A 14216-nucleotide genomic window follows, 5' to 3' on the forward strand; every position below is an offset into this window, starting at 1 on the left:
AAACTGTACATTGGAGGAGGTTGGTAGGTAGGAGATTGGTAGGTGGGGTGGAGGGGGGGTATTTCGTATAACACACTCCACGTGACCCCAGAACCTCAATGTAAATAAACCATAATCACCCTACAAAAACAGTACTGTATTTGTAAATCTGGTATGTCATAAATGTATAGATGTAGCAGTAGTCTATCTGGGTTTAACATGGTTTGTGGAGCTCCCTCTAGTGTCTACTAGTGGATCTGCTATTGGATCTACTTTCTCTGTGGATGGTTTTGTGAATAAATCTCCATTATGCTTCAATTACTGTGTGTTTATTCTATAGCAATAAGGTTGGGTGAATTTGGCCATTGTATAAAAGACATTACACCACTTGTAGTCGTGTGTTATAGGAATTAGATCATGCCTAGGGGGGTCTATGACCCCCCGCTGCGCGTAAGGCCTAACAACCACCCCTAGGCATGATCTAATTCCTATAACACATTCCTGCGTGTGATGTAATGCTTAAACACAACACAGTTTACAGCAATAAAACAACCATAACAAAGCAAAGATTACATTTCCTATTTTTATTTATTTTTAATCAAGAATAAGAAATAAAACATGCACCTACAGATTATTTATACAAGCTCACCTGTAAAAAAAAAATTTCAACCTGAAAAGGAGTGCAACTCTCTTCTTGTGTTTCACCTTATTTAGGTGTACAATTATATGTGGGTCATTGCTTGCTCCTAGTATTTGACTTCAAGGTATTAAAGGCTCTTAATGTAATGAACCTATTACGTTCCTTTCCTCCATGTACACATGTCTGAATAATTATTGAATATTTGTGCTTATTCAACTGATGAGAGAATGATGGACTGAAATCTAAACATCACTGTGCTGTGGCTTTAAATGTGTATTGGCAGTAGTCTGTAGAGAAAAGATAAAAACTACAGAAAATTCATTGCATATCTTGTTTTTTGTTGTTGTTGTAATCGATATTAATGCATGATTGTTTCTTTATTGTTTTGGATTGAGCATCAAACAATCTCATACTAATGTTTAGTTTGTTACTGTTTCTACTGTACTATTTTGGAACAAGCTTCAACGGAGGTTTGGATACTTGGCACTTTCCAACACCTATTGTCTGCGGATGAGCGATTCAGTGCTTCAGAACAATAGGTTGAGCCTAGATGAATATTGGAATAGCTGATTGAAATATCTGATTCATTTACTGCTAACCATGTGTTTGGTGTTATTGTCTCTGTCACATATAAAGAGTATACTTGCAGGGCTTGAGCTACAGTGTTGCCTGCTGTGCTTATAGCTGCTGTGCTCCGAACTAGAGATGGAGAAGGTGAGTGATGTGTGGAATAATTTGACCAGATATTATTCACGGAGACAGACAAGTCTTTGATTGAGGATAGAGTTTACTGACAGAATGACATGTTGCAACATGGAGAGACCTAGATTACAGCAATGGCCCTATAGCCCAGATCTCTGTAGAATAACAATGAGGAGAGTAGACAAATCAAAAGTAGACAAAAGTGGAGCATTGACCTACATAATATGAGTTATAGATATGATATACAGAGATATCTGGATAATGACCTATACTTATGAGACAGCTGTGTGTGTGCGTATGTGTGTACACATTGAAGGCTATGTGTAGAGAGAGAGGGAGAGTGAGAGGGGGGTAGTGTGTGTAGATAGAAATGTCTGGGAGTGAAGGCTATGTTACATGTGATTCTGCATGTGTGTGTGTGTGTGCTAGTAAGAGAGACAGAGAGAGGGAGAGATAGTGTGCGTGTGTGATAGTAAGAGAGACAGAGAGGGAGAGATAGTATTTTTGTACATGTGTGTGTATGTGTGTGTTAGAAAGAGAGAAGTGTGTTGGTCAATTTCCAGTGTGGGTTTTTAGTGTATATTCAATTCCAGTAGTTATGAGACAAACACATTCTTCTAAATCAGATGCAGGAAACAGAAAGGTGAGGTGTGTTTGTCTGCGTATCCTCCTCTTCAGGTTGTGTTTTTCGAGGACAAGGACTTCCAGGGCCGGTCCTATGAATGTAAAGGGGACTCGACCGACCTGCACGGCTTCCTCAACCGGTGCAACTCTGTGCGGGTGGAGAGCGGCTGGTGGGTCCTGTACGAGCGCGCCAACTACATGGGATACCAGTACATCATCGGTCCGGGGGAATACACAGAATACCAGCGCTGGATGGGCTTCAACGACTGTGTCAGATCCTGCAAGGTCATCAGAGATGTAGGTCACCAAGACGCATCAGAAAGGCGATGTCGAGGCGATGTCGTGGAGTGGCTGGGTAGCATAGAGGTCTAAGCACTTGCCTACCACCGCATAGACTCTGGGATAGAATCCAGCTGCCTGCGGTACTTCCCGCTTGGTCAGTCGTCCCTACGAACACAATTGTCGGTGGGGTATGAGCCCTGGTCATTGCAAACAGCGACTCCTACTGGTCGCTGTTCAGCAGGGAGGGGATCTGGGGGAGATAGCGTGAACCTCCACACACGTTACGTTCTCCCAGTGAAACTCCTCGCTGTCAGGTGAAAAGAAGCGGCGGGCGACTCCACATGTATCGGAGGAGGCATGTGATAGTCTACACTCTCCCCAGACTGACAGTGGGACAATGTGCGCCATGGCCAGGAAGGGAATTGGCATAACGGCTACATTGGGGGATGGGAGGAAAAAGAGAGAGAAAAAAAGAAAAGCAATGTAATAACATGGCTGACATTGTTAACACCTAGGATAACATTCCATGCTAAATGTAGCATTTCCGATGGAAAGCATAGAGTTGAAATAAAGTAACAAAGTAATAAAGTAGGTAGAGGAGTTATGCTACACAGCGAGCATGATAGCCACATTGTGACAGTGGGTCAGGAGGTAGAGCGGTCGTCTGGTAATCAGAAGGTTCCCGGTTTGATTCCCACTCCTCCCAGCGTGTCGAAGTGTCAGCGTGTTGAAGTGTCCTTGAGCAAGACACTTAACCCCTAATTGCTGGTTGGCACCTTGCATGGTTGCCTCCGCTGTCAGTGAGAGAATGTGTGAGTGAATGGGTGAATATGAGTAACAAAATTGTAAAGCGCTTTGGATAAAAGCTCTATATAAATGCACCATTTACCATTTTGATGTCAGCATGTTGATTTGGGTTAATCCATCCTTCTGAGGACAGTGGGTGTTTCCTCACATATCCATATGTTGACATTTCTGAAGCATCAGGAAAAAAACACCCCTTCGTAACCAAATGGTCTGTTCTTGTTTCAGGTCAGCGGTCCCTATAAGCTGAAGCTCTACGAGAGGCCCAGCTTTGACGGCCAGACTCTGGACGTGACGGAGAACATGGCGTCGCTTAAGGAGCATTGCTACGGTCACGAGGTCCAGTCCTGCAAGGTTGTAGAAGGTTCCTGGGTGTTCTTCGAGCATCCCACCTTCCGCGGCCGCCAGTACCTGCTGGAGAAGGGAGAGTACCGCCGCTTCTCAGAGTGGGGAGCGTTAAACGCCACCGTGGGGTCCATCAAGAGAATCATGGAGTTGTGAGAAAATGTGCAGAAAATCAGGGATTTCACAGTGATGTGTTGCATTCCAATAAACTCCTTGGTGTTCACCTTACGTTTGTGCTTTATGTTTGTGTGGATGTGTGACCTAGGGTAAATAGCCAATAGTCAATATGTTGGATACTTTTCATATACTCTTGCATTTATTGTTTAATTTAATTTCAAACCATTATTTAAACTCGAAAAAAGGAACTGAGGTTTCCCTCATTTACAGTCACGTCGATTGTACATACAGAAATTAGCACAAAAAAGCATATAAAATCATAACAATAAGACGAGGCAAAAAGCAAGGATAACAAATCAATTAAAACATGTACAACTTGATTGACAAAGGTTGGAGATCAAGGTTTTAAACTCTGCAACAGAAGGGAGAATCTCAAGCTTTAAGGACTATACTGGTTGTATATATATTACTTGCACTTGCATTGACACAATATGAGTTATAAAAGCATTCCAAAAGTCGTTAGGCGACTTACTACAGAGCGTCAAACAGGATCTATCTGGGGCAGCAGCTTTAAGTTGCATACATTTTCATCTCACCTTACAGTATATTCAGACAAATTACATTAAATCACTGTGCTGCAGTTTTCTGTTGAAGGATCTGTGTTGAAATGACGTAGGGCTAAATGACTTATATCATGTACATGTATCATACACACTTGATGGGTGTTTAGCTGGGGTGGAGGGCGTAGAAAAAAATCCTTATTGGGGACTGGAACACGGACATGCTACGTAAAGCAGCACCCGTCTTCAAGGCCTTCAGTAGGTTTTGTGATCTGCACGGCCTCAGCCAGCTAATCACCCAACCCACAAGGGTATGTGAATCAACTCAGACTACCATTGACCTCATCCTGACCTCTGACAAGTCCAAGATCTCCAATAAAGGGGTTATAGCATGCAGGTTAAGTGATCATTATATGATATTCTGTACCCGCAAAAAGCTAAAGCAAAAGGCTGGCTGTCACAAAACAGTCACATCTAGAGACCTCAAAACCTACTCTAGCGAGGCCTTTATCCTTGAACTGGAGAGCCTGGACTGGTCAGATGAGCTCAATGGTACACTGGTTGAAGAAACCTGGCTTGGCTTCAAAACCAAATTTTCAACAATACTAAACAACATGGCCCCCCTAAGAACCACCAGGGTAAAAAATCGTGCTGAGCCGTGGATGCACACTGAAATACTGACCGCTATGAAAGCCAGAGACAAAAAATGCTCTGAGTTTCGTAAAAGTCAGTCAAAGCTTACCAAAAGCACGAGCAGTGAACTCCAAGCCCACGTGACTGAACTCAAACTAGAAAGAAACAGACTAAGAAATGACGTAAACTCCATGATCAAAACTGCTAAAAAATAAATCATCAATGACAAAACTGAGGAAAACAAAAACAAACCATGTGAACTTTGGAAATTACTCAATAATCAACTAGGCTGCAGTAAAAAACGTAAAACCACGGACAACACGCTCATCACAGACAAGCTGGATGTAGCCAATTACTTAAACACTTTCTTCACAAACATAGCCACAACACTGGTAAACAAACTACCCTCCCACTCAGGGCATTATGGGGTAGAACACATAGTAGCATACTACAAGAACCTAGGCGTCCACAAAGACGACTTCAAACTGGAAATGGTAACTACAGATGAGGTACTCAAAAAACTGAGCGCCCTCCAACCGAACAAGGCCACTGGCCATGACAACATCCCCTCCAAATTCCTCAGAGACTCAGCAGCCGCCATTGCCCCAGTCATCACACACATAATAAACCTCTCCATAAAACAGGGACACGTCCCCAAGGACTTCAAAATTGCGAGAGTAACACCCCTGCACAAAAAGGGCAGCAAATTAGACCCAGGCAACTACCGCCCTGTTTCTATCCTTACATCCATCTCGAAAGTCATGGAAAAAATAGTCTACGAACATGTCGAAAAGTACCTTTGCGGGAAAAAATCTAATCTACGAATTCCAATCTGGCTTCAGAACATCCCACTCCACTGACACATGCTTTCTCTATTTGAACGACCACATCAAACAAGAGGTGGACGCGGGCAAATACTGCGGCATGGTCATGCTGGACCTACAAAAGGCCTTCGACACTGTCAATCACACCATTCTGATTGACAAGCTAAAAGCAATTGGTTTTGATAGTCTATCATTGAGCTGGATACAATCCTACCTGGAGGGGAGAGAACAGATGGTGGAGGTAAACGGTACCCTACCCCCCCCCCTCCCAGTGAGCTGTGGTGTTCCACAAGGAAGCATACTAGGACCGCTACTGTTCCTAATTTATGCAAATGGCATGTCACTAAAAACCAAATTACAAACATCTCAAAACAAACTAGTCAGACTACTGCTTGACCTGACTCCTAGAACCCACCTCACCCCTGCCAACTTTGACAACCTAGGATGGCTTAGAGTAGACGACAGAGTACAGCAACTTGCAATGGGCCTGGTCTACAAGATACACTACACGACCAAGGTACTCATGTACATGTCAAAATACTTCCCAAAGGTCAGTGAATACCACGATCACAACACCAGAGGGAGCTCCACAAATCATGTTAAACCCAGATTCGGCTCAAACAAGGGACTAAACACGTTTCGCAATTATGCCACATCAATGTGGAACGCCCTACCCAAAGCTGTAAAGGAATGTGAATCACTACCCACTTTCAAAAACACTCTCAAAGAACACCTACGGGAGACTGCAATTCGAAACTGGCCCCTACAAATGTCCTAACCCAGTTGTACAGTAAATGACCATGTATGGCTTTGTCAGTATTCCAATGTACAGTGTACAGTGTCCCACCCAACCCCCCCCCCCCCCCCCCCACCTCCAATGTACAGTGCCCCCCCCCCCCCCCCCCCCCCCCCCAACCAACCCCACCCCACCTACACAACCTCCTCCAATGTACAGTTTCTACGTCAAATGTATATATACTCTTTTCTGGACACTTTTTGTATCACAAACAGTACTGTATTTGCAAATCTGGTATGTCATAAATGTATAGATGTAGCAGTACTGTCTATCTGTATGTCGTGTGTCATATATGTTATGATGAATTGAAAATGTGGGACCCTGATGTAAACAAGACGAAAGTCTTTCTCTGATCTGCATCCCCTTAACAATTGTATGTATTGAGCTGTACTGTACTGTACCCATTCTGCAATCTGTTAATAAACGTTTCAATCAATCAATCATGTACAATAGTGCTATATATACTGTATATATACATTTATATATTTATATTTACAGCATATATATATTTATTTGTCTGAATATACCTGCATACAATCCTATGTACCTACTTATATACCTGCATATAACCCATATAACTATGATAGCTAGAGCTGTCCCCGAAGCCTGTCTTTAGGATTCGAACTTCGGCAGACCTAAAATACATGCCTAAGTAAATGGAAGATTGCTCCACTTCTACAAGGTCCATTTGCATGTTCTTGGAATCTAGGGACATCTATGGATCCTAATGTATTCCCAGTGTCAGAAATATTGTGTCTGTTACTAGGCTTGAGTAAATTGTAATGAACCAAAGGAGAATATCAATTATATATATATTTTTCATCTTTGACGGTGAATAACACCATGCTCCACCAACGGACCACTTGGGCTAAAGAGGTTAATCATGCAAAAAAGAGAGACAGAGAGAGACTCACTCACACTAACCCTCACTGTAGGAGAAATAAACCTCTCTGGGACCAGCTTGGTTGACATTAGCAGCTAATGTTAGTTTAGATCATCGAACATTAGTTTAGATCATCACACTATGGTCAAATGTGCTCCTAAATAATTTTTCCGGTTCAATACTGTCGAGTCTTGACTTTAGGCACATAGTGCACATTTACGCATATAACGTAGAACATATGTGCATATTTCTGCAGTAAAAAATTGGTAGTAGTACCTACTTACTGATCACAGGAGTCTTCAATAACGTTTGGATGGTAATCCATTTTGTGAATACATTTGTTGAAACAACATCTTTGTTGGCAGACGGCTCCTGCTATCTTAACATTAGCAAGCTAAACGTGCATTGCGTGACCTGTGCAATGTTAAGTAACGTGTGTTCCGCTGGGAAAGTTCAGCATCACTGCATACAACTTGGTTTAATCCAAACGTCCAGAGGTTCGAACACACTGAAATTAAATATTTGCTCCTTACTTTTGTGTTGCCAGATGCCTGTTTTTGGGTTCCAGCTGAGAGGTAGGTTGTAATGTGTGTACTGCAATAATTCAGCGTGATTATCCAAAATGGCCGTCCACTGCCATTCATTCAAACGCACAAGTCAAAATAAAGGTCTGCCCGGTGGGACGCCGAACGTTAACTCATTCCGGGCCAACAGCGCCCTCTGCTGATGGCCCTTCCGTGCCAACGCTATATCCAATGGAGAATAGGACTTATTTGCGAGTGCATAAAACATATCAAATATAATAGCAATAGATCAAAATAAAATTTGGTCGGCGCGAACCTCACACACACACACACACACGCTCCAATGACGGTGATAGGAACATCTGATTACCCCAAGATTCGTAACATAAAGGCCTTACCTCACATCTGATGTCATGCAAAAAGATTAATCCAATTCCTGATCGCCATTCCCAATATCGATCGCGTCCATTGATCCAACGTTATAGTCCAAAACACAATGATCCACGATGCTCCCAGTGGGGGGACTCAATGCAATAGTATCCAGCTGCATGCCCGAGAAGTAAAACCTGGACCGGACTTATTTTTTTGATGCACAGTCCCAGCCAATCCAATCCAATGATGTGCAATACCATCCGGGATATCGCTAATAAAAGAAAACGATTAAAACCCGACTATACTCGTGATTGGCACGGAAGCGATGGCGAGTTAACCCGACTATACTCGTGTTGGCACGGAATGGGTTAAGAGGTTAAATAAATAAATAAAAAACAAACAAAAAAAATCTAATTTAAAAGGGAAAAAAGCAGAGGTTCGAACTTCGAACCCATTAATTCAGATTCTAGTGCCAACGTAACGAACGAAGGTCTGAACGTTTGGGCTCAGCCCTACTGTAAGCATGTACAATAATGCTGTATATACCGTATATATATATTAGGGCTGTCAGTTTATCGTGTGAATTAGATTAATTAATTACACCGCAAATTATCGCGTTATGAAAATGAACTCAAAATGTATTACAAAAAAATTAAAAATAACAATTGTTTTGTTTTTTTATATATATTTTTTTATCTCATTCATTCCATAAGAATGTAGAATACACATTTACAGACTTTTTTTTAAATATGGTTCAATTTCATGTTCTTGGTGTCTGATTCTAGGGACATCTATGAATCTCAGGGAATGTATTCCCAGTGTCAGAAATACTGTGGGCTAGATCCACAAAGAATGGATTGCACGGTGCAAGTTGCACCCTTACTTACAACCTATTACAAAAAATGGGAAGACAATAATGGAGACATACTGTACAGTGAACATCCTGAGCCTCCACCCTCACCAGACACGGCAGCCACGATCCCCATCCCTCGAGGACCCCTGGTCCGGCGCCCCAGCGAACCAAAGCATCATGCCTCTTTAACACCACGATCCGCCGAGACCCCGAACCAGGGGCACCCCCCCTTCCGAGCCTGCGACCATCAGACACACAGTCAAAGGGACCCAAAACATATACATAAAGGGGCCCAAAACACACTCACCCCCGGACCTCAACGTGAGTTAAATACATAAAATATTATTCAGCAGCAATCTAGTTATATGCGCTCTTTTATCTTTGCCACAGCTGCTGAAGTAACAATTTATGTTCATATGGTCAATAGAATTGATATTATCGTGTATTTATGATTAATGGGTTATTCAACATTATCATAGCATTATTCAGAATGGCTAAGCTGAAAACATACAACAGTTGGCTTGACCGTTGGCTTGATCACACACCCACACACTATCTCACCCCCACACAGAAACCAGTTTTGTTGTATACCTGATGAACGAGAGACACACACACACACACAAACACACAAACACACTCTCTCATGTGACATTTCAGTGATCACTGTCTAAACTAACAAGACAGACTGGTTAGGTTAAATGGACCACACACGCATCGTCCCAGCTTGATGAATGACACACACACTCACACACACCCAGTATTGCAGGTGACCGAGATTATAGCTCACACCCCCTCACCCATTAGAACCTCACGCAGACAGACCAAACCAGTTTACCAACTATTGGCAGGGGAGGACCAGACCCACTTGTGTATTGGAGATAGGATTTAAACAACTTGTTTAGAACAGTAGAGGACTCAGTCTAGCCGAGGCTGGGTCATGGATGGACGTCTTGTTACTGTGCTGTGGAAACCATGCTTGTATGCTTCATTAAATCACTTTCTTCACCAACTGAGCCATTGCCTCTGAAAACCATCTCGTCTGAATTCTTCTTGAAACCAGCGCCACTCTCATCAAATGATACTTCACTGCCAACCAGATTGCGATACTCTACTCATTAACCCCTATAACCCGTGCAGTGGATATCTCCAGATAAATCACATCAAGATAAGTGAGAATCCGTCCCTTCAAAATGGATTAAAGAAATAATATATATATTTTTTTATCTACTTTTTCTCCCATTTTCAATTTTTCTCTTATCCCAATTTTGTATCGTCCAATTCTACCCTCCCCTGTCTCGAACGTTGTTAGGCCATGCCTCCCACAAGCCGGCTGCAATGTGGACTAAGCCTTACATCACGTGTCCCCTCCGGTACTCGAGGAAGCAGCAGTCGCATCTTTTCACCTGCACAGCGCGATCTCTCAGCGTCGGGGGTCTGCGTTTGGAGGGCATGCCGCCCCCGTCGCTTCCTGATTCTGCTGCGCAGGCGCACCAACCGACCTGTAGGAGTCGCTGTCCACAACGTCCGATCCCCACCCATCAGCTTCCCACCCCCTAATACTGCCAATTGTATTAGTATGAACGACCAGCCAAGCTGATAGTAATGCGGAGAGCTGGGCTCGAACCCAGCGTCTCCTGCATTGGTGGTGAGCGCCTTGCCCACTGCACCACCTAGAAAAAAAATGTCATCAATACGTTCTCATTTTATAGCGCCGTGAATATAAGCGTTATACGGCATTTGGTCTAGTATATTTCCTGGAAGGCGAGATAAAGGGCTAATAGTTACTAATATTATATCCAATGGCATTTCCGTTATACAGACGCTACAGTTAAAACTCAAACTGCATATGATCGGCACGATCCTCAAGCATGTATGCATGAAAGGGGGGGGGGGGCGGGGGACGTCGTTTCTTATTATTGATTACCAATAACCGTGTTCGTCTAAGTAGCCACATAGGCTGATCGTATCGTATCATAACAAGGCTCGATCGGGCTGTAATTTACGTGAAAAAGATCTTACCATGAGCCGGTTGGATCCCCCCGAGCATTTCCCCGTTATCGATCGCCATCTGGTAGATCGATATGTCCATTGGCTGATGATAAATTCCCTTATTGCATAGTGAAATCCGCAATCCAAAACATAATCCAAGCTACATGCTGCACATCCAGAATCCAGCTAAATGAAAACTCCATTGAAAGTCAAAAAAAAGAATGCTCCGTTCAGCCACAGGGCACACTGCATTATCGCGATAGCGCCCCTAAGAGGATCTGGCCGGTATTGCACTTTCTCGAATTCAAAGAGTAGGGTACATCTGCAGTGCCGCTCGGCAACCTTGAATAGGTTATTAAAATGGAATAAAATGAAATGAAATGAATGAAAAAATATAACGTTCCCACATACGGAACGATAGATAATCGATGTTGAATGGGCCATAGTAATGCAGATATAGCTATAATATTTAAAAAGTTATAGCCCTGCAAAGAAGGTAAACATCTCCGGCAGACTAGGTATAATGATGGGCACAATGCCCGGCGCCCAATGTGTTAATGGAAGGGATATCCGCAAATTGCTCACAGGTACGTATCTTCATAGCTAGTAGGTGACTAGAGACTTGCCATGAGACTCCGGTATCGCTTGCCTGACCGCAGCAGTTCAAAGAGGCAGTTGTTTGGGTGGCTGGAGTCTTTGATAATTCTCTTAGCCTTACCCATGCACCGCTTGTTGTAAATGCCCTGGAGAGTGGGAAGCCCCCCTCCAATTGTGCGTTCGGCTGAACGGGCCACTCTCTGTAGTCTGCTACGGTCTTGTGCGGTGCTATTCCCAAACCAGGAGGTAATATTGCCAGTCAGGATGCTCTCTATTGTACATGAGTAGAAGTTCTTAAGGATCTTCTGACTTCATAGCGTAGATAAACCTTGAGTGTTACCGTTCTGTTGGACCGAAAGGCCGCGGTAGGCGAGTGGTAACGTTAGCGTTAGCTTGGAGAGCCGGAAAGTTAGCATATCTCGCGCTTAGCATACCAAGGCTCCGTGGCCTGTCACTCCCCGGTGCCTGTTGCCTGCTCCGCCGTGGCCGGCTCTTAATCCTCAGCCGGGGGGGACGCCGTGCTGCTTTGAAGGAATCTCTCCGCCTCGGACAGCGATGTGAACAGGTGGTTGCAGGAGACAACTCTGCGGCCCATCTTTTTTTTTTTATCTACTTTTTTTCCCATCTTCTATTTTTCTCCCATCCCAATTTCGTATTGTCCAATTCTACATTCCCCTGTCTCGAACGCTGTTAGGCCATGCCTGCCACAGGCCGGCTGCAATGTGGACGAAGCCTTGCATCACGTGTCCCCTCCGGTACACGAGGAGGCAGCCGTCGCATCTTTTTACCTGCACAGCGCGATCTCTCAGCGGCGAGGGTCTGCGTGGGAGGGACACGCCGCCCCCGTCGCTTCCTGATTCTGCTGCGCAGGCGCACCAACCGACCTGTAGGAGTCACTGTCCACAACGTCCGATCCCCACCCACCAGCTTCCCACCCCTAACACTACCAATTGTGTTAGTATGAATGACCAGCCAAGCTGGTAGCAATGCCGAGAGCTGGGCTCGAACCCAGCATCTCCTGCATTAGTGGCGAGCGCCTTGCCCACTGCGCCACTTAGCCGCCCCACTCCCCGGCCCATCTTGATCTTCAGAGTCGCAGGGTATAATAGGTAGGCTTCTATGCCCCTCTCCCGAGCAACTCCCATAGCCTTAGAGAAGGTCCTGCGACGTCTGGCGGTGTGGTCGCTGAAATCCGCGGCGAATCTGAGGGTATAATTACCCACTTTTGGAGGGTGTTTCCTGGCCTCTTGGAGAATAGCCTGACGTATAGGGAACCGCAGACAGCAAAATATAAAGGCACGTGGACGTTCACCCTTCTCCGGAGGGCCGCTCCTTAATATTCTATGTGCAGTCTTCAATCGCCGAGATCTCGGTTGAGTTGGTTTCAGCTACGACCGCTACCTCTGCCATCCCTTCTTCCACCCTAGAGAGCCGCATGGTCGCGCTAGCTACATCCTCCTGGAGTGTGTCCAGTCTGTTGGTTAGCTGCAGCATGCTAGCATCGAGCTCAGCACGGAACAAAGACCTGATACATTCAACGTCCAACTCATTTAATGTCCCAATCTTGTTCGGTATTTGTTTCGCCATATCTACGAAGTATAATATGAGTGTATGTCGTAAAATTAGCCTCGTAATCAAAGTTAAAGTGAAGTGGTCACGGAGCTCGGAAAAGTTACGCCGCCATCCAATCTGAACGTAAACCTGAAGCCCTACTATATCTATATCTGTACTAGGGCTGACCCCTAGGAGCCGTAGTCGACTGCCAACCTCTTAGTCGAATGTAATTTTTTTTTTTTTTTATAATATATTATTATATAAATTCTTTTATCATTCTTTCCAAAAGAAAAGAGGCCTAGAAGCGTGGCTAACGCTAATGGCACGCATACCAGAGGCCAACTGCCTAAGAAAACAGGCACAGAGGCACTGAAAGAGGATTTCACCCATCTAATGAACACACTAGACTAGTCACACTACCTCTCCTAGATCCTTCCCTTGCTGTGCAGGCGCCCTGACCGAACTGTAGGAGTTGCTGTTTACAACGACCAGGACCCACCCTCGCCGGGTTTCCCACCCGCTAACACTGCCAATTGTGTTAGTATGGACGGTCGGGCAATCCGGAAGCACCACAGCTGGATTCGATCCTACTGTCTCTGTGGTGGTAGGCAGACGCTTAGTCTGCTGCGCTACCCGGCCGCACCTATGCCTTACCTACTCTTACTAGTTACTAGACTTACTATCATAGTATATTTTTATATTTCTTTTATTACTTTTTCTCCTATTTTTTTATTTTTTTCTCCCATCCTAATTTAGCTGTGCCAATTCTCCCCACCCCTGTCTTGATCGTTGCTTGCATGTGCCCCCCACTGGCCGGTTGTAGGGAGGACTATCATAGTATCTTTATACCTGTATCACTGTACATATTAATATTACAGCTCTGTACATACATCTGATTAGCACTATACTCAGTAGTACTCATTTATTTTATACCCAGTTTAATCTCCTGTACATTTGAAGTAGATTCCCAAGCTAATAACGGTTCTGCTCTGTACCAGAACCGGGCGCTGTACTCTGCGTTGTGTTTCAATAACTCTAAAGCTCTGGGAATTACTTGTTAACTTCTCAGCGGTGCAGGCAGAAGGAATCAGGAGGAAAAGGTTATATAACAGCTGTTTAATCAAAGTTAAGAGTGTAT

The 14216-nt window shown here is 44.2% G+C and overlaps 1 protein-coding gene across 1 annotated transcript in view; it reads left to right on the top strand.

The window, feature by feature from the left end:
- Window positions 1-14216, top strand: part of LOC311226077 (beta/gamma crystallin domain-containing protein 2-like) — a gene marked incomplete at both ends in the record, with an annotated part of 111879 nt that overhangs the window by 90208 nt on the left and 7455 nt on the right. The window contains 2 exons of the mRNA XM_084311454.1: window positions 1948-2242; window positions 3260-3499. Of these exons, the coding sequence (XP_084167580.1) occupies window positions 1948-2242; window positions 3260-3499 (535 nt within the window). The remainder of the gene's footprint in view (window positions 1-1947; window positions 2243-3259; window positions 3500-14216) is intronic.

This window comes from Notolepis coatsorum (genome assembly GCF_963971535.1).
Source record: "Notolepis coatsorum genome assembly, chromosome: 3".
Taxonomy (NCBI): domain Eukaryota; kingdom Metazoa; phylum Chordata; class Actinopteri; order Aulopiformes; family Paralepididae; genus Notolepis; species Notolepis coatsorum.